General features: G+C 43.5%; 1 protein-coding gene across 2 annotated transcripts in view; it reads right to left on the bottom strand.

The window, feature by feature from the left end:
- The window catches only part of CTTNBP2 (cortactin binding protein 2), a 670,870-nt gene extending 661,956 nt beyond the window's left edge, over nt 1-8,914 (bottom strand). The window contains exon 1 of one of the 2 annotated variants that reach the window (XM_069228906.1): nt 8,719-8,914. In XM_069228906.1, the coding sequence (XP_069085007.1) occupies nt 8,719-8,790 (72 nt within the window). In that variant the 5' untranslated portion in view covers nt 8,791-8,914. The remainder of the gene's footprint in view (nt 1-8,718) is intronic. The other variant, XM_069228905.1, reaches the window with a different exon arrangement.
- Between the last annotated feature and the right edge of the window lie 9,313 nt (nt 8,915-18,227).

The following is an 18,227-nucleotide window of genomic DNA, read 5'->3' as shown; positions in this document are numbered from 1 at the left end:
TGGGCTCTGTGAGGCAGGACTGGCAAGCCATAAATAAACAAACAAGTAAAACAGCATGGGGGAGGGAGGAAAGTCAAGAGGCCCAAGATGGCTTTAGGATTACGCTGCCTCAGTATTCAGTGCTTGCACATTTAAACGCAGCAGCTGCATGTTTCAAAAGAGGACTTTGGGCACCAGAAATTTTTTATTTACAAATTAAGCACTGCTGCATCACATTATAGAGGTCACTTGTAATACATCAAATCACTCTACTACTAGAAAACTATCACATCTATTATTATGTTACGTGGGAATGTGGCAAAACTTGCAGGCATGATACCTAATCCAGTACACGTAAGGAAGCGCCGGGGTTGTGCTCACTTTTCTGAGTCCCCTAGGACTTTCCCCAAACAGCACCGATCCTGCCTGGGTTTCTAGTTAGAGAAAATGTTTGAGCTGGATTTTCACCCACAAAAGGGGGTTAGGCCAGTCAGGATAGTTTTGATTTCATAAAAAAAAAACATTTTCTTGATTTACACAGTGATCCCCAAAGGAGAGTCCCAGTCTGTAATGCAAGCATAGCTGAAGACACTGCTCTCAGATTCCTTGGGGTTTTATAAACATGCATGCTCTACTCACAAAACATTACTGTTAAAAAGGATTTGTTTCACTTTCCACGACTGACTGCCTTGTGTGATAGTTAGGACCAGTGTTCGAAGTGCATTTAAAATAAGATGAGTGTGGCGGAGCAGTGGCCGGGGTCTGTGCGGCTGGACCAGCAAGCCATATATAAACAAATGAGTAAGACAGCATGGAGGAGGAAAGAAAGTCTTGGAATACACAGCAAATGGGACCAAATAAGATTTACAGCCCTGTTTACAACAGAGCTCGGAAAGACAAGCACTCCTCTCCAGTGCTTCAGATGAAAGATCAAAGTAGTCCCTGAACATATCTTAAAATGGTGAGCAGTGTATTTAGAAAGTAGTTGGTTGGATCTCCTAGGAGGCAGAAATAAAAAGTGGGACAAGGAGTAAGATTACCCAGTGACAAACAAGGATTTTAAAAGGACACTGGCATGAATAAATCACAATGACTGGGTGGAGCTGAACCTCATAAACCATCAATAACAGGTCACTAAGCAACAGCGCAAGCGCCGTCTACGCTCAACCTAAAAACCTAAAAGAAAACATCTCATTTTTGTTTTTGATAAGCATCCTTTTTTCTTTTGAGGCAAACTGGCTGCATTAAAAAAATGGCTTTATTTAAAACGCAGAACCAGATATGGCGGTCTGAAGTCCCCAGCAGTCCACCATCCCTTTCAGTGCCAGCCATTCCCAATGGGTCCCAATTTGCGACCTGCCACATTAATATTAATAAGGCAGGTCCATTATGCCTATTTGGGAATTGCAAACAGTGTCTGAGACACTGTTGTACATTGCATTTTTCGACATCCTAATTTTGTGTCATAAAAAGTCACAATTAGGAAGTCGCAAATTCATACGATAGTATATGTGGCCCTAAATCTGGGTGCAAAAGACTTTGGCCTGATGTGAGGCCATTTTTAGCTGTCACAAATGGGTTGAATCTTCATTTGCAACCGCTAAATCGCCTTCTATTTTGTTAGTCCATAACCTATTACAGACTCTCAAAATAGGGTTTGCTAGCCGCCAATAGGAAGGGCCATGCCAAGGGCTTCCCTTCCTAAGAGCGAGTCACAGGGGGCCAGATTCGTGATCGTTTTTAGCTGTCACAAATGGAGATTCGTTCCATTGGCATCCGCTAACACGGCCTCGGGCATGTATAAACTCTATCTTGCAAGTCAGTAACTTGTTACAAACTAGCAAAATAGGGTTTGGGAGTCACTATGGGGGGGGGGGGCAAGGGCGTCTGTTCCTAAAGGCGAGTCGCAGGGGAATGTTCCATTGTTTTGCAACCGGAATGCAGTCACAAAACAATTGCAGTTTGCCACCTTCTTCAAGTAGGTGGTAAGCCAGTCACAAATGGGAATTGTAGCAAAAAAATTTTTATTTTTTTTAAGAGCTGGCAATGGTCCCATGGACCACTGCCTACCCTCATAAAATGAAACAAACATTTCATTTTTTTACATGGCAGTGTCTAACGCCACGATAAAGTCAATAGGCAGCTAAACTGAATACAAAATGTAGTCTGCAGCTGGTGAACACTGGACTAATCCAGGTGCAAAGTGGTGCAATACAAAGTCAGTGGTCAAAACACATATTTCACTACAGCTGACCCCAACAGGCCACCATCCCTGTGAGTTCCAATCATTCCCAATGGGTCACAAATTGAGACCTGCCCCATGAATATTAATGAGGCAGGTCACATGAGACCCATTCAGGAATCGCAATCAGTGTCTGTAACACTGTTGTAAATCAGCTTTTGTGACTTGCAAATTGCGAGTCACTAAAAACTGCAATTTGCAAGTCGCAAAAGCTGATGGTTGTACATCTGGCCCTAGGTTACTAAATAAGCAGAAATATGACAGAACTAAAACGAAAAATAATTTACAAAAATTAAGCTTGCTGTTTGGGGAATGCTAGCACTAAGATTTGCATTCTCAGATTAAAATATTGTCACATATGCTATGAAGCACTGTCGTGGTACATCGTAATTCACGATGTCTTATGGAAGAAGTCGACACGCCTGGCTTTTTTTAAGCCAGTGAAAGACTTTGATTACCGCTGGATGCGTTTGTGCGAGAGTCTGCGTATTGCTGACTAGTTTGGGTTTGAATGGACGGAAGGAAGGGACGATGGATTTTCTCATTTTAAAGCACACTAGGACAGTAACATTGATATGTATCTAATGGGATGAGCAAATAGTGCTTCCCAGTATCGAACATTGCTGCTTGAATGGATAGCGATTCCTATTATGACAGTCTTATGCAAGATAACACAATGACTAACTTGTGCTAAATAAAAAGTATCTTTCAGCATGGCAGTGTGGTTTCAAATATCAGCAAAATGGAATGCAGCCTATTTCATATATTGTAGCCCAGTGGGTCCTAACCTGTGGTCCATGACCCCTGTGGGTCCACAAAGTTTCTTCACGGGGGTCTGTGACTGCTTAGAAAATTAACCAATATTAACAGATTATAGATAGATAGTACAGTTTAAATTTTTAAAACGTACTGTAAATGTCAAGGAATTTAAAATTGGAGGCTGAAAATTAAATACATAGCCTCAGATTGATTTGTGGGAGCAGTGCAAGTGCATCAAACAGAATATAGTACAGACAGTGCGTGGCTTCAATTGAATTTAGAAAAGATTCAACTTTCCTATTCAAATTAAAATGCTTATTTTGTTATTTTATTTGTTTACAAATTAAATAAAATGTGTTATTTTTTGTGTGTGTTTGATGGAAAGCTTGATTCTGTATTTAAGTGTGCTGTTTGGCACTTCAAATCGTTGACAGTGTTTAGGCCTGGGTTCCCAGCTTCCAGTAATGACTCAGTGGGGGTCCTAGGATTTCAACAATGATTCGGTGAGGGTCCCCAGGTTCCACTAATGATAAAGTGGGGGTCCACATAAGTCAAAAAGTTGGAAACCACTGCTGTAGCCCAATGTCAGACAATTCTGCCCACTATCACAGTGCTGCAAACTTGACACACTGTCCATTAAAGGCCCTTCTCAGCTCAACTGCAACACACTGGTTTTAGCCAAACCTCAAAAACTCTCCTTTGTCACATAATTTGGTTCTGCACTGAGCTGATATTACTTTGCCACAAACAAGTTAGAGACGTTAAGAGGGTGCTGAGGTGCTTTTTTCCCAATCCCATTGATTTTTTGTTTCTTTAATGGAACCATCTAGTATTGTTAGAAGTTGTGGTAATTCGATGTGTTTTACTAATCCTAGAATGAGTTTTGGTGCGATTTTAGTGGCTCAAATTACTTAATTGGTTGTGCATACACTCTCATACAAAGATCCAATAGGGAAGATTGACTGAAGATTATTTCTGCACAAAAGGTAGTTGTGTGTGTGTATATATTCAAAACAGTAGTTCCTACTGGAACCTCGGACCCTCCTGGAGGGGTGAAATGTTGCATTGACAGAGCCCCCCGGCAGTACACACAGAAACAGGCGGTACCAGTAAAGACGCTCATTGAGAACTTGATACAGTGGAACCTGAGGCGTACTTCAACACCTTCATATGTGAGCAAGACCGCTAGTCAGTTGAAACACATCATGAAGGTTTTGGAGTAAACTTCATGTTCAACCACATCGTGTCCTGAGTGAGCATCTTTACACACACACACTGCAGAAGTATCAAGAGTAAGAAATGTGATTGGTGTACTGCATGTACTGGTGCTCTACTGTGGAGAGAATGGCCATTGGCGAAGCGTAGTTTCTAAGTTTTTTAGCCCGTATTCATGCCTAATATTGACCTGTATGCTCAGTCAATGAATCAGCTTGTAGCAGCTGTGTAGAAAATAATTTTTGAACTGTTGAAATTAATAAGGTTATTTAAATGTACTTAAAAATGAAAAAGGAGTAACAATAGTACTTAGGATGAAATCACAATTTCCAAGAGAGAAGAAATTGCTTTTTGCTCTTAAATTAGTGAAAAAATAGAACCAAGGAGCAGATCTAAATAAAGAATAAAATACAGTATCAGCATTAAACTATGTTCAATCACTTTGTTTCATAAATGTATGCTATCTTTTTTTTTTTTTTTTTAAGTTAGAGACATGCCCATGGGTTTGCAAATTAAGATCAGTAGGACAACATGCATCTTCAAACACATTGTGCCAGATGTAAGAAAGACCAGATATTGGATGATAAAATAATGATATTACTCTTTCTTGAGGTGGGAGAGGTGGGACGTCTCTGAAATTCAAAGGTTAATGGATTGATTTTAAACAAATCTACCTCTTACAAAATATAAGGGGTCACACTGTATGTTATTTTAAGTGTGACCTTTTGACCATTTCTTCTGATCAATCAATTTCAGGGTTCTAAACTGTGAGGAGAGGATATATGTCCTCCACTGTGAACATGAGCAGGACCACAGAGATAGCAGGTGGGACTTAATAGGTTTTTTGGCAGGTCCCCCAAAAAACAAAAAAATCTCTTGGTAGTGATGCAAAATTGTAACCACGAAAAAAAAAAAATTGGAATTAAAACACCCCCTCTGTGAGCGTAAAAGCATGAGTACATTTTAAAATTCACAGAGGAAGTTAAAGGTTAGATATGAAAGCACAAGGGTGGGAACATGTGGGTTGATAAGGAAATCCGTGGATTCCCCTAAATGGCTCAGTTGGTTAATTAGTGCACCACAGAGTGGCTTATAATTAATGTTCGCTGGAGGTGGGAGATTCCCGAAAGTGCCCACCTTTCATCTACTATGTGGTTTAAACAAGGAAACTGGCTAATGTAAAGGATGGCAGTCTCTGGATCATTCTAGTCAATGGGGAATCCACAGGAGTTGAAACTGTGACCACTGGCAACCCCCCCATAAAAACCAATGGTGCTAATCTTGGCTTCCCCACATGACCCTGTAATTTGATCTTGGACATCCACTCTACCATCCCAAGTCCCATTATAAATGCATATTAAACACTGGAAACAGGGTTAATGTTGGTGGGAAGAGCTTTAAAAGTATCTGGACATTTACACAAAATATTTAGGACCCCATTAGGATCTGGGCTGGTAAAAACAGAAGAGAGACTGAGTCGGTAATAACATCACTGGCAGCCCATTTCATTATATTCAGACTTTGCCAAATAGATTGGTATCACTGGCAAAAACATTGTTGCCACTAGCAATTCAACCAACTTTCTTTTCAGCAAAAGTCTGTCGAAGAAAACGATTAATTCGCAGGTGAAGGGTATACATCTGGGAATTAGGACTGCAGCATCTGTTAATACACCTGAAAAGTTTTCAAAACTGTACAGAAAAACTTTGCTATCCAGCTACCATAATTACCTCCATACTGTGCAGTTACAGACAAGTGTATGATCCGGGCTTTATTCATTTTAGTCTAGACATGTGTTAGTAAAGCCTGTTTAATGGACTTAAGTCCTTTTCTCTCTCTGGTTTGTGTCATTTGGCCATCAATGCTGGTAGTGGGAGAAGGGGCTTGAAATTGAAGTGCAGAGGGGCACACATAGAGCCATGGCCTCTCGTCAAAGTCAGGCCAATGAGATGCATCACTTGCAATAAATCTGAAAGGAACAACAACATATTTGACTCAGAGCACTAACATTTGCTTTTCCAAACTTGACAACCTAAATACAATTGTTTAAAGTTTAACATCAGGTACTTTAATTTGCACGTATAGCATGTTGAATATAATCAAAAAGGCATTACATATTCTAAACAGTGTGAGGTCATGCAAAGACATATATATGTCTATCACATTAAATACAACAAAATGGAATAAAAAAATTCAAAGAGGAGATCCTGAACATTAATGTATATGTCATAATATAAATACACTTTAAAACAATGACTGTGTGAGGGAAGGGACCACCACATTTACACAAAAACACATCGACACACACCATTTGACTAGGGTGACCAGGTCTTGAGGACCAAAAACCTAGAAATTTTCAAAAAATAGGATTACAATTTTACATCAAGGAATCAGCACAGAACGACAGCTCTGATCAACATAGGAACAGAGAAGAGGCACTAAGAAAATGAATAAAAGGTACATTTTAAAACCATTACCATACCCGTTATTTTTAGAGTGCTTACTTTAAACAGCTATTAACTAGCACAGCTTTAGAATTCATGGAAAGTGCCTCTCGCTGTTTTCAGTCCACCCCCTCTAAAAACAGGGACATGACCAAACCTGCTGAAATGTACCGGGAGAGCTGGTGAAAGCCTGGACTGTCCCAGCAAATGAGGGTCACTTGGTCACCTTACATTGTACCGTGTTTCATCTCGTCGCTCATCTGACTACACTAGACTGTAACCTTGCACTGTAAGCATGCACTCTGCAGTGCTCCGAAGTGACCTCATTGTGGAATGCGGCGCTAAAAAAAGAACCCCTTACATGCAGGCTTCAGACTGGCCCAACAGAGGCATGGGAATCTATATAAAAACACGAATATGCGCACAATATAGTCACCAGCCGGAATCGCGATATTGCACGTATTTTCCTTCTTGGATAAAGAAAGAGCGGAATGACTCACTGACGCGCCATCGCTGAAATAAATGTGGTATTACACGTATACTGTCTAGGTTACCAACCCACCTGCTTGTGCGTGTCTTTTAATAATTCATGCACAATCCATTAAAACACACGTTCCCATTTTGAAGTCGGTTTAATCGTTCAAACAAGTCATAAGAGCCGCACAAACAGCTAGAGGAAGGGGGATATACAAATGGACTAGGTTTCGAAACTTAACTGCAGGTGCACTGAAGGGTCACCTTAAAAACCCCGTCCCTACCCTAAACTTCCAGGCACATGAGGAAACAGCCCCAGTACACTGGTGTACACAGTTCATTCCTGGGCGGATTTCAGCCAAAGACTGCTTGCTATGTGCGAGTTACTGTAAAGAAAAACCGGCTTAAAATATATACGGAACACTGGCCTCTTGTTCGCTTCAACAAAGAACTGTTTTCTGCAAAAAAACAAAAACAAAAATGCTGTACAGTGCCCATGAACTGCATGGGCCATGGGGGCTGGCGCATGCTGTGGAAAAGCATAAAAATACTTAAAGAAAGAAAAACGTGATCACCGACATTCTATGTAACCTAAGCGGCCCTGCGGCCGGCGAAGGTGAATCCTGCGAGATGACACCGAGAGAGCGCCGGTGGGGGTCCCTGAAATGCTATCCCCCCTGACCCCTCCAAGCAGGCCAATAGTTAATCTGAATGTCAACAGGCCGGCGCTAAGAGCCATCATCGGGCACAACAAGCCCGCGTCAGCGGCAGAGACCTGGGAGGCAGACTCTGCTCGGAGCCTGACGCACCTCGCCATCGAAAGGGACGTTTTGAAGCAATAAATAGAAATTAGCCCTGGGGGGTGGTCACGTTACACCGACAGAGCAAGGCACCGAGTCAAGTTACACCGATAAAAATCTGCAGGTTTAAAAAAATATATATATTTGAAACATTGGCTGGAGAAGCGTGTAGACAGCTATAATAAGGACAGCGTATACTGAAAGGATATACATTGTTTCAGGAAAGGGGCTGGTGTGTGTTGAAGAGAACGACATACGCAGGGTGTCAGAAAAGGAAATACACTTAAGAAAAGGGATACAACGTTTCTATAGAGAAGATACCGTATCTCCAACGAAAAGAAACAAAGGTGCCGGAAAGATTATTTTTTCTACAAAGGAGAGACACAATGTTTCCCCGACCGGCGTCTGCATTTGTGCCCAGCCGACCTCTCTCGGGAGAGGCTGCAGCCGAGTCCCGGCGCCGCTGCAGCCCCCGCACAGTGATCTGCACGGATTGGGAACCGTGCAAACAAATGCACTAGTATAAAGCCGAGCAGCTGAACAAAGGCTGCCGCGGGGTCTCCCTGCACCTCGCGGCAGAGGAGGCACCGCTGCTGGGGCTCCTGATCCAGCGAGCACCTGCCCAGCCAGGAGCCAGACTCCATCCCCGGAGATGCCCGTCTTCCAGGAGCACCTCGGGTTCCGCTTGCTTCTATGCCTGATCCCCGGGGGAGCAGAGAGGGTGTGTGTTCGGGGACCTCAGCCATACTAGCTAAGAGGACCCCCATTCACCAGAATCTCGCCAAGCCCAGCTCGGCCGCTTTACCTTCTCTGCTGCTTCCCCCGGCTCAGGGGAGAGAGCGGCTTCCCCGGCTGCGCTCGCACCGTCCGTCGCCATCTTCTTGCTGTAGAGGGTCTGCGAGCAGGAGAAGGGTAGAGAGGCAGGGAGAAGCACACCCCCCGCTGCAGAGAGGAGGAGGAGTAACCCGCTCACTGCCAGGCGCGACCTAGGCTGTCTCTACCCCTGGCGGAACCACACAGCACACGAGTGGGAGTAGTGTCCGAGAATAAACACAGCCAGAACCGAACTCTCGCCGCCAGTGCCGAGCGTCGAAAATAAACACAGCACAGAAGCAACCCCAAACGTAAAGAAACACTCCGCTGGCCCAGGACAAGCCCTAATTAAACACAGCCCAGGGCCAACTTTACTAGAAAATACACAGAGCCAGTATCAAGCTCTACGTTATAATTATTACCACCCAGGACTAACCCTACCAGACAACAATCACAACCTGTGCTGTATTTTCCAGAAAATACAGACTGCACAGAGCTAAAAGGGCCCATGAAAAAAAAAAAAAATTGACGCAGCGCAGAAGAAACCATGACTTAAGAGACAGTGTTCAGGAGCAGGCTAGCAATAGAGTAAATACAGGCCAGGGCTAACTTTATTGGGCAATAAATACACGCAGAACCAAGGCATTCTTTAATAACTACAATAATTGCAGTCAGACTAAATGCAGCTAGTACGAAACGCTTCCTGATAATAAACAAAGCCCAGAATTAAACACATCAAAGACCAAAGGCAACTCAGTGCTTGGACTAACCATAGAACAAATGCAGCCAAAAGTTAACCACCTGGACAATAAATGCTCCCCAAACCAAACGTGTTTATACTTACTCACAGCACATAAGTAACCCTTCATCTGAATAAACGCACAAGACTAAAAGGTCTAGATGAGAAAACACAAAATGAACAAAACCATTATTTATTTATTAAGCAAAGGTCTGGCCAAATCCTAGTAGAACATAAATACAGGCTAGGACTAACCATACTACAAAACTAATGCAATCAGCACTGAATCTTTTCTGGGATCAAACATGCCCTAAATCTAACTATGCCAAAGAAAGAAACGCACAGCTCAAAACCATTTTGGCTGTAAAGAAACACGTCCCAATGCCAGGACTAACAACAACGTACATACAACCCAGGACAACACATGTCCGAGAACATCTTCAGCTCACGGTTAACTTTGGCGAAACAAAAACACTGTCGATGGTTAGTAGCATGCACACAATATAGGAATATTGCTTTTAGAGAAAAAACGCAGCCACACCAAACGCCTTGCTGATAATAAACACATCTCCGAACAAGACATCTCTGAGGATAACCACATCTCAGTACCAGTACTAGCCCAAGCACAGCCTTATTATTGTTGAATTCATTAATTATTTCAGTTATAATAAACAAAGAAAATGACTATACAAATTGGAGAATAAGCAGGGTTCCGGACAATAACTCTGAACAAGCCTACATAACAGGGCTTTGTTTATTATATTTATGTAGTTCTAACTGCGTTTAATATATACCCACTTTAAGGTTTTGTAAAGTGCTGCTATGTACTCAGGTTTCAGTTAAACTGGAGCACTGATAGTGAAAACAGTGTAGAAAACGAATGGAGGAAGATGTTAGAGTCAGCTCTGGTAGGGTGAGAAATCAAGTCTGATATTCTTGAGTCCGAACCACTGTTCAGTATGGAGTTCAGTTCAAAGTCAGTCTAAATTGCTCTTATCCCAGTATATATTTTCAAAATAAACACGGGATCAAGTTAACGCATGCCAGAGCGGAGCAACTTGCACATAATCACCTTTCCTGCAAATGAACAGCACCAGGTTATGTTGACCAGGATTTACACAGCCCGTGATAATCCCTGCCTGACAATAGATATAGGCTACCACAGCCTGACAATAACTATAAAACCATGGGCGCACTTTACATGAGAATAAACACAATTCTTCACTTGGTAGCCAGTCTGGGAATAAACACAGCCCTGGTACTACTACTTGAAAATAAACACCACTACACATACTATGCTGGATGTTTGGCACATGAACAGGAACTAATGACATATGACTTCAAAGATAAGCTCTGAACTAGAGTAGCAGGTGTGGGGGATGTAAAAACACATTCTAAAAAGAATCTTTGGGACAAAAAAGTGGAAAACAGTCACCCATGCCCTAGTCAGCAGACGACTAGACTTCGGCAACACACTCTACGCAGGAACCTCGGCCAAATTACAAAAGAAAATGCAACGCATCCAAAACGCCTCCTCCCGATTTATCCTTGACATCCCACGATGCAAGCACATCTCAGCCCATCACAGAGAACTACACTGGCTACCCGTATCGAAGAGGATCACCTTCAAGCTACTCACCCACGCACACAAAGCCCTCCACAAAGCAGGTCCGGCCTATCTCAACAACAGACTCACCTTCCACACCCCAGCCCGCCAGCTCCGCTCCACCACCCTCCCCCTGCCTGCGTCCCCCGTATTCACCGCTCCACCACCGTAGGAAGATCCTTCTCCTACCTCGCCGCCAAGACCTGGAACACCCTGCAGCTCCAACTACGCCAGACCCAAGACCTCCCACCCTTCAGAAAATGCCTCAAGACATGGCTTTTCGATAACTAACTCCCCCCGCGCCTTGAGACCCTAACGGGTGAGTAGCGCACTTTATAAATAGTTTGATTGATTGATTGATTGATTGAATAATGCTCTTACCTTTTTTCCCAGGAACTGGTAGTGAGGGATGTTAAATGCCACAAACAGGTATTAAAAGTGAAGTCTGCCTCTTTAAAATACTTACAATTAATGTCAATCGCTCTGAAATCAGTGCTTTGGTCACTGTATTTGAGATTTGTATCTGATCCTCCAGGAAAAATAATTTTCAAAGGGTAACTAGTCAGTCATTCCAAAACCATATAATGATAGAGATCGGATGGTGGATTGTTGTCCATCAGTCGGTTGTCCTTGTAGTATAGGGGCCCTTTTGAGGTTATCAGTAGTAGACCAAGAGTATGATGGAATGATTTAATTAAAGCTTTGTTTTATCCATTTGGTGTTAGTATACGTCTGCCCATTTTGGACCACCTTTATGATTATACTGCGTGTATTCTTGTTGCGTCATAAACAAAAGAGCACACTGTTCCTAAGAAAAAAACACAAAGCAAGTGGGCACTTCTGAATCTAGAAACTTAAACCCTCAAGCATCCATTGGATGACAGGCATCATCATTGGGTCTGCTCCTCGGCGGCCTGGCACTGCAATGCCCGACGGGCCCCTGTTTGGGGGCTCTGTGTCCTAGGTTTTATACAATAAGCGTGCCACAGAATCAAGCAGGAGCAAATTTAAACCCACTATCAAAAATAGAGAAAACTAAGAAAAAAATGGACTCAAGAACCACCCACAATCAGATTTATACGGGATGGAGGGTCTCGGACAAGATTAAAAACATACAGAGTAAAGGGAAAGTAATGTTCCCCTGCTCTAACCACAAACATGGTGGGTGTAGAGGACAATGGCTCTCACCCAAATAAAAAAGGTCAACATGTTTCACGCCACAGCTGTCCAAAAAGGATCAATTGGTGTTTCATCAGGACCAAAAAAAAGGGGTAAATTCTTCTTAGAGAGTAACAAGTCAAAAACTTACATAGGCAGCTACGTAAAAAGGGAGAAAGGCCTCAGTTGACGTAAACCTGTAATAAGAAAACAGAGAAAGAAGCCCCAAAGTAAAAAGGTGAGCCCAGTAGCATGTTAGCATACTGGAAATGAATCTTGTGCAAAATGTGATGTCATAAAGCCATATCACCCAACCAGAACCACATAAAAACCATACATGATGTAGTACTCACCTTCCTTAATTTAAGGAATGGACTTCATGGGTCACGTGTTGGCCAAAGGACTACCATCCCCTTAAGTAGAAATGGTGAACAATAGTAATAGTAGAAAAAATAATAGTTATGGGCAACAGACAACAATACTGACAACAAAGGTATAAGTTAATTGAAAAGAAAAATCTAATTATGAAAAAAATAAGACAACAAGAACATATATGCCTGAGATGTTGCAACAATTGACTTTCCAGCTAGCAACACTCATAAATGGCCAGCGTGAAAAGACCAGGAAACCGAAGACAAACTTTGCGTAACTGATGTCATGATGGTATATATAGACGCCAGCCCAACCTGAAAGGGACTCGGAAAAACACAACAGAGTGGGACCCAATTACGAGGTTTGTCAACGATGCATCTACCCAACTGTGTGGATCAGAACCAATGCATTGAGTCTTCGATGCCAATGTTTGCTTCATCCAAAGTACTTTTTAACGGGCCCTGCATGAGTTTTTGTGTGTGATAAACCTATACATTTGTTCAATGTACATTTGTGCATTAGCATTTCTCAGATCCTGTTGATCCAATCTTGTGATTCACAGCACATTTATTTTTGTGGTTAAGAGACATGAGCAGTGCTTAGGTAGGCATGAAAGGATATTTTTCCTCAACCAATTGGTGCTTCAACTAGTTATGCTTATGCTCCACTGAAGTCAAGAACTGGTGGTTTAACTGGACTATACATGATGACTCCAGGCACTCAAGGTATAGAGAGAGTCTCTACAGTTCGCTCGAGTAGGGAACATCCCAGCTGCTGTCTGACCAGTTCAGACAGCATTAGTGTTTGTAAATCCCTACAAATTGTGAATGAAGCCTGATTATATGTACCTATTGTAGTACTTTTTGAATTAATTCAAGATTTTCATTTGGGCAGATGACAACCACTAAACTGGGTTTGTAAGTTTTGGGGGAGTCCCAGTATGTGAGGTGATAGAGGTACGAATACAATCTATGGTGCAGAGCAGATGGCTGTAGAATAGGGAAGTAAGGAAAAGAGAGGCAGGATTGCCAGGAGTCTTGCACATAAACTAGCAGATGAATGTGTGAAATCAAAAAAGGAACACTGATCCAGCTTCACTGAAAGTTTTGAGAGCATCAACAGTCTATGACTGGAGAATTTATAAAGCAAGGGGCTCCACTGACAAGCCTAAAAATAACATTCCTACCTCCTTCACAAGAACAGTTGAAAAGAACTGTTAGGCCCAACTCAATGTTTTTCCTCCACCCTCATCCCCATCCATGGGATGAGCTATAGCACAAGGCTGGCAGATACTGTGATGATTTCTTGGTTGTGAATGAGGAAAGAGATAGGGACAAATACGTCAAAATAAGAACAATGCCCAGCATAAGGGACTTCTGGCTTTACAATGTACAACTGAAATGGAAAAGGCAGACACATACAGGTACAAATAGTGAGTTGGGTTCCCTAATGAGTACCGGAAGAGACCTTTTCCAGAGGAAGATATTGTGTACCTAGAGCACTTGAAAATGTAAAGAAAAATACTAAAATAACCCAAAAGCAAGGTAGATGCCATTCTCCATAAATTGATACGAGGAATGTAAGACACACAAACATGAATCTTACGTAATACGAGAGATGAAAGATATATAGATGTGTGTGTGTGTATATATATATAAATATATATATGTACATACATATATCTATATATATTTATGTTGAATGTATACATGTATATTTATATATATATATATATATATATATATATATATATATATGTTCAGATTTCACACACGCAAAATCATAGACATTCAACAGTTATAGTGATACTGATCTCAAGAAACTGTAACTTGTGCCTTAAGGTAACTATAACTCACGCCCCCGCTATGCACAGTATTCTCATCAATAATGTTTTGCAAATGTTGCAGGTATATTATCAGTGATGTCAGTGAAGATGTTATTACTTATTTAATATGTGTAAGTACCAGTGCTTGGTGAGGGTGAAAGTTATAGTTACCTTAAGGCACTAGTAGTTTCTTGAGATAAGTATAACTATAACTGCTGAATTTCCATGGTATTGTGTTTGTAAAATCCATCCTAACTACAACAACCTTATAACCTTTGGATTTTTTAGGGTTTTTTAATGCTATTTCCAAAGTATAAAATTCCTGTAACCTTTGTTTTTTTCAGTGAATTTCTAGGATTTTTTAAACCTAAAGTAATATTTAATTACCATACATTAATCCAACCTCTGCCAGACACAGCCCTTGTCTGTGCGCATCAGGGTTTAACCACAAGGCCTGGCCTGAAGCTCTGCTCTGTGGCCAACCTCCTGAAGGCAGCCAACCTGTTGGACCCCTCCTTGGGCCCCTTTTGGCCCCAGGGACCCCATTCCAGGGCCTTATGCATATTTTAGAGGGGGGCCAAACCTCTCTCCCTGGGCCCAACAACATAGTTTAGGGGGAGAAGAGCACACAGCCCCCTCCCCAGGCTCATGTTGGCCCCCAGGGACCCCATCCCCAGGGCCCAGCACAATGTTTCATGGGGAGGGCATGTAGCACTCGTCCCCAGGCTGCTTTTGGCCCCAGGGATCTCATCTCCTGGGGCCTTTCACATTTGTGGGGGAGGGGGCACATGTCCCACCTCCCTGTGATAGGGTCACCAGGGTCCAGTGCATTTTTTAGGGGGGTAAATGGCCTTTCTCTATGGGTGTTTTCTTTGTGCCAGGGTCCACGTCTCGCGGGTCAGAATATATTCTGAAGGGGGAAGGGAGCTAGCAGCAACCCTTCCCAGGCCCATATCGGACCCCATCCTGCAGGACCCAGTTAAGTTCTAAAGGAGAAGGGCGCCATGCAATCCCTTCCCTAAGCTGATTTTGGCCCTTGGGATCCCCATTCCGGGTCCCAGCCAACTAAAGGTGGGTGCCCTAGCACCCATCCAGGCCACACACCACTCTATAGTTAGAGGCCACAGAAGAGCCCAAAGTCCCCTGCAGTCACACCTGGCTCCCTCCCATCAGCAGGAGCTGGCATTGCTCCTGCCTGCAGGGTTCAGCTGAAAATGCTGCTCCCTTTCGGTCAGAGCAATTTTCTTTTCATCAGTTTCCCTGCCCGCTTCAGTGCAGGCAGAGAAACAGATGAAACCTCTGCTCCCAGCGGACGGGACTATTTTTCATGCTGCTGCCCATTGGGAGCAGACTTATGGCCTCATTACAAGGCTTGCGGTCCTAGAACCTCCAGCCCCACGGTGACGGTCAGACCACTGCAGCTGTGGCGGTCCTACCGCCACATTATAAGTTTGGCGGGCAGACCCGCATAAAGACCGCCATCCCCGCAAGGATCAAAGATCCCAATGGGGTGACGGGAGTCAGGCTTCTAAGCAGCTGTGAGGAAAGTGCCTCTTTTGACATGGTTAGTCCCCCACTTTTTGCCTGGTATTTGATGTGGTTTTAAAGTTGCGAGTGCCTAGGGCCCCTGCTAACTAGTTCCCTGGGTCAGATCTCTTTCCCAAAACTGTTGTGATACATTGGCACACTTGGCAACACCTTTAGCTGCTACTATAAATCTCTAGTAAATGGTACTTAGGTTCTCAGGGCATGTGGTACTAAGGGTAGGCCCCTGGGGGCAGCTGCACAGATTGTGCTATCCTCAGGGACCATGCATCCAAGTGCACCGAGCACTGACATTCCAGACTGAGTGTCCTGGTGAAGTCCTAAAATGCAAAACTGACATGGCACTCAGCCTGTGCGACCTGTCCACTACACACTGCATGCAATAGAGGTAATCCACCCCTCTGGCAGGCCTCCCAGCCCTAAGGCAGGGTGCATTATAATGCATGTGTGGGCATTGATGCATGAACAATATGCCCCTACTGTGTCCTTGCCAAACCTGGGACATAGTAAGTAAACAAAGCAGTAATTTTAAGTGCATGTGCTGGATAAGGTCAGTACGAGTTTCACAGTTACATGATGGCCACTCTGAACCCTGTGTTGTTTGGTATCAAACAACTCAGAACAGTAAATCCAAACTGGTAAATCCAAACTTGGATTTAATACAAAATGTACCAAGGGGCCACCTTCAAGGTGCATCCTGCAAAAGCTAACTAACCCTGGCATGGCTGTTGGCCAGAAACAACTAGATTCTGGAGCCCTGTGGTGAGATCCTTTACTCTCTGGGTTCCGAAAACAAAGCCCTTCCTGGGCAGAAGTGTTACACCTCCTCCCCCAGGAATGGGCACTGCCCTAACAGTGGGCTTCAAAGGGCTTGCTGCCCTTGAAACTTGACCCTCAGCCCTGCTGCTAGTAGCAGATGCCACCCCATTACAAACTGCAACAGCGGGAAAATTCACAAAGGACAGGAGAAGTGACCACCCCCAACTTGCACCACCCCTTAAGTGTTGCATGCGAGGTGACCCCTCCGTTTCATTTTCTTCCATCTTTCATGGTAGGAAAATAGCCTATCTAGGATAGGGAAGTGACCTCTGCCCACAGAAAGTGGTCACATAGTGGGTATAGCCACTTTAAGGTAGATGACCCACTGGTCACTACTATGGTTCCCCTAAATGCCCACTAAATCTAGTATTTAGTGGACACCCATAGACCTGCAGATCAGATTCTAAGGACACAAGAAGGCCAGCAACAAAGAAGATCCAAGGCTCGAGAACTGCAATCCTGCTCGACAAAGAAAAAGGTGCCAAACCCAGTACCTGACAATAGCCACTGAGGGGTTGCATGGACATCAGACAGACTCTACAAAACCCCAGAGGACCTCCACCCTTCTGATCATTGCCCTCTAGAGTGAAGACATCATTCCCTGCAACAAAGAAGCAAAAGACTAGGGATGTCCAGTTCACTGACCGGCTGCTGACCAAGGAACCGGACAAATTAGCCAGACCAAATTCCATCTAACAGACCCAGAGGACAAACTCTGCAAGTGTGCCAAGTTTGGTGACACTGCGGCCTCCCATGGCTGAACAGTGCCGTAGCCTGGGGAACTGGACCCCCAAGGTCACACACCCAAAAGAAAAGTCCACTCCAGACTATCCAAGGAGCAGGAGCAAGCCCCAGTCAAGGGACTTTAGGACATGTAAAACCCACCCACCAGAGTCACCCTGCTGACCTGCAATCCACCCTCAAAGTGACCTGCCTTCTGGTTCCATGGGGAACGTTTGCACACAGCTCTTGGCTCACCTATCTGCTTTGCACCTGGCTCCCTGGGCCCTGCACCAGAGAACCAGCTGTACTCAAAGGGTCTCCCACCCTTGCGACCTCTACACTCCAAGGGGACCCCCCACAGTGGTCTTCCACCAGCTCCGAGGAAATTTCAGCAGCTCCTCCTGCCAAAACCAGGAACCACAAGAGCTTCCCCAACTGGTCCACAGGATTTCTCAATAAACTCAACCTAAAAATGAAAGGAGACATTGGCAAACGCATTGCCTGATTTTATATGCATTTTTAAAGTTTTCGCCCATTGATTCCTACGGTGTGTATTTATGCACAGAAAGACTATTTTTGCTAAATTGTGAAAAATCATAACCTAAAAAGTACTTACCCTATTTTGAGGAGCTTTAAAAATGTTACATAAATATAAAGTATTATTGTAAATTGGTCTTGAGTTATCCTTTTGCGCGTGTCCACATTAAATACTAT

Source organism: Pleurodeles waltl, chromosome 4_1, assembly GCF_031143425.1.
Source record: "Pleurodeles waltl isolate 20211129_DDA chromosome 4_1, aPleWal1.hap1.20221129, whole genome shotgun sequence".
Taxonomy (NCBI): Eukaryota; Metazoa; Chordata; class Amphibia; order Caudata; family Salamandridae; genus Pleurodeles; species Pleurodeles waltl.
Note: the sequence above shows the minus strand (reverse complement) of the source record. Positions and strands in the feature narration are given on the sequence as shown.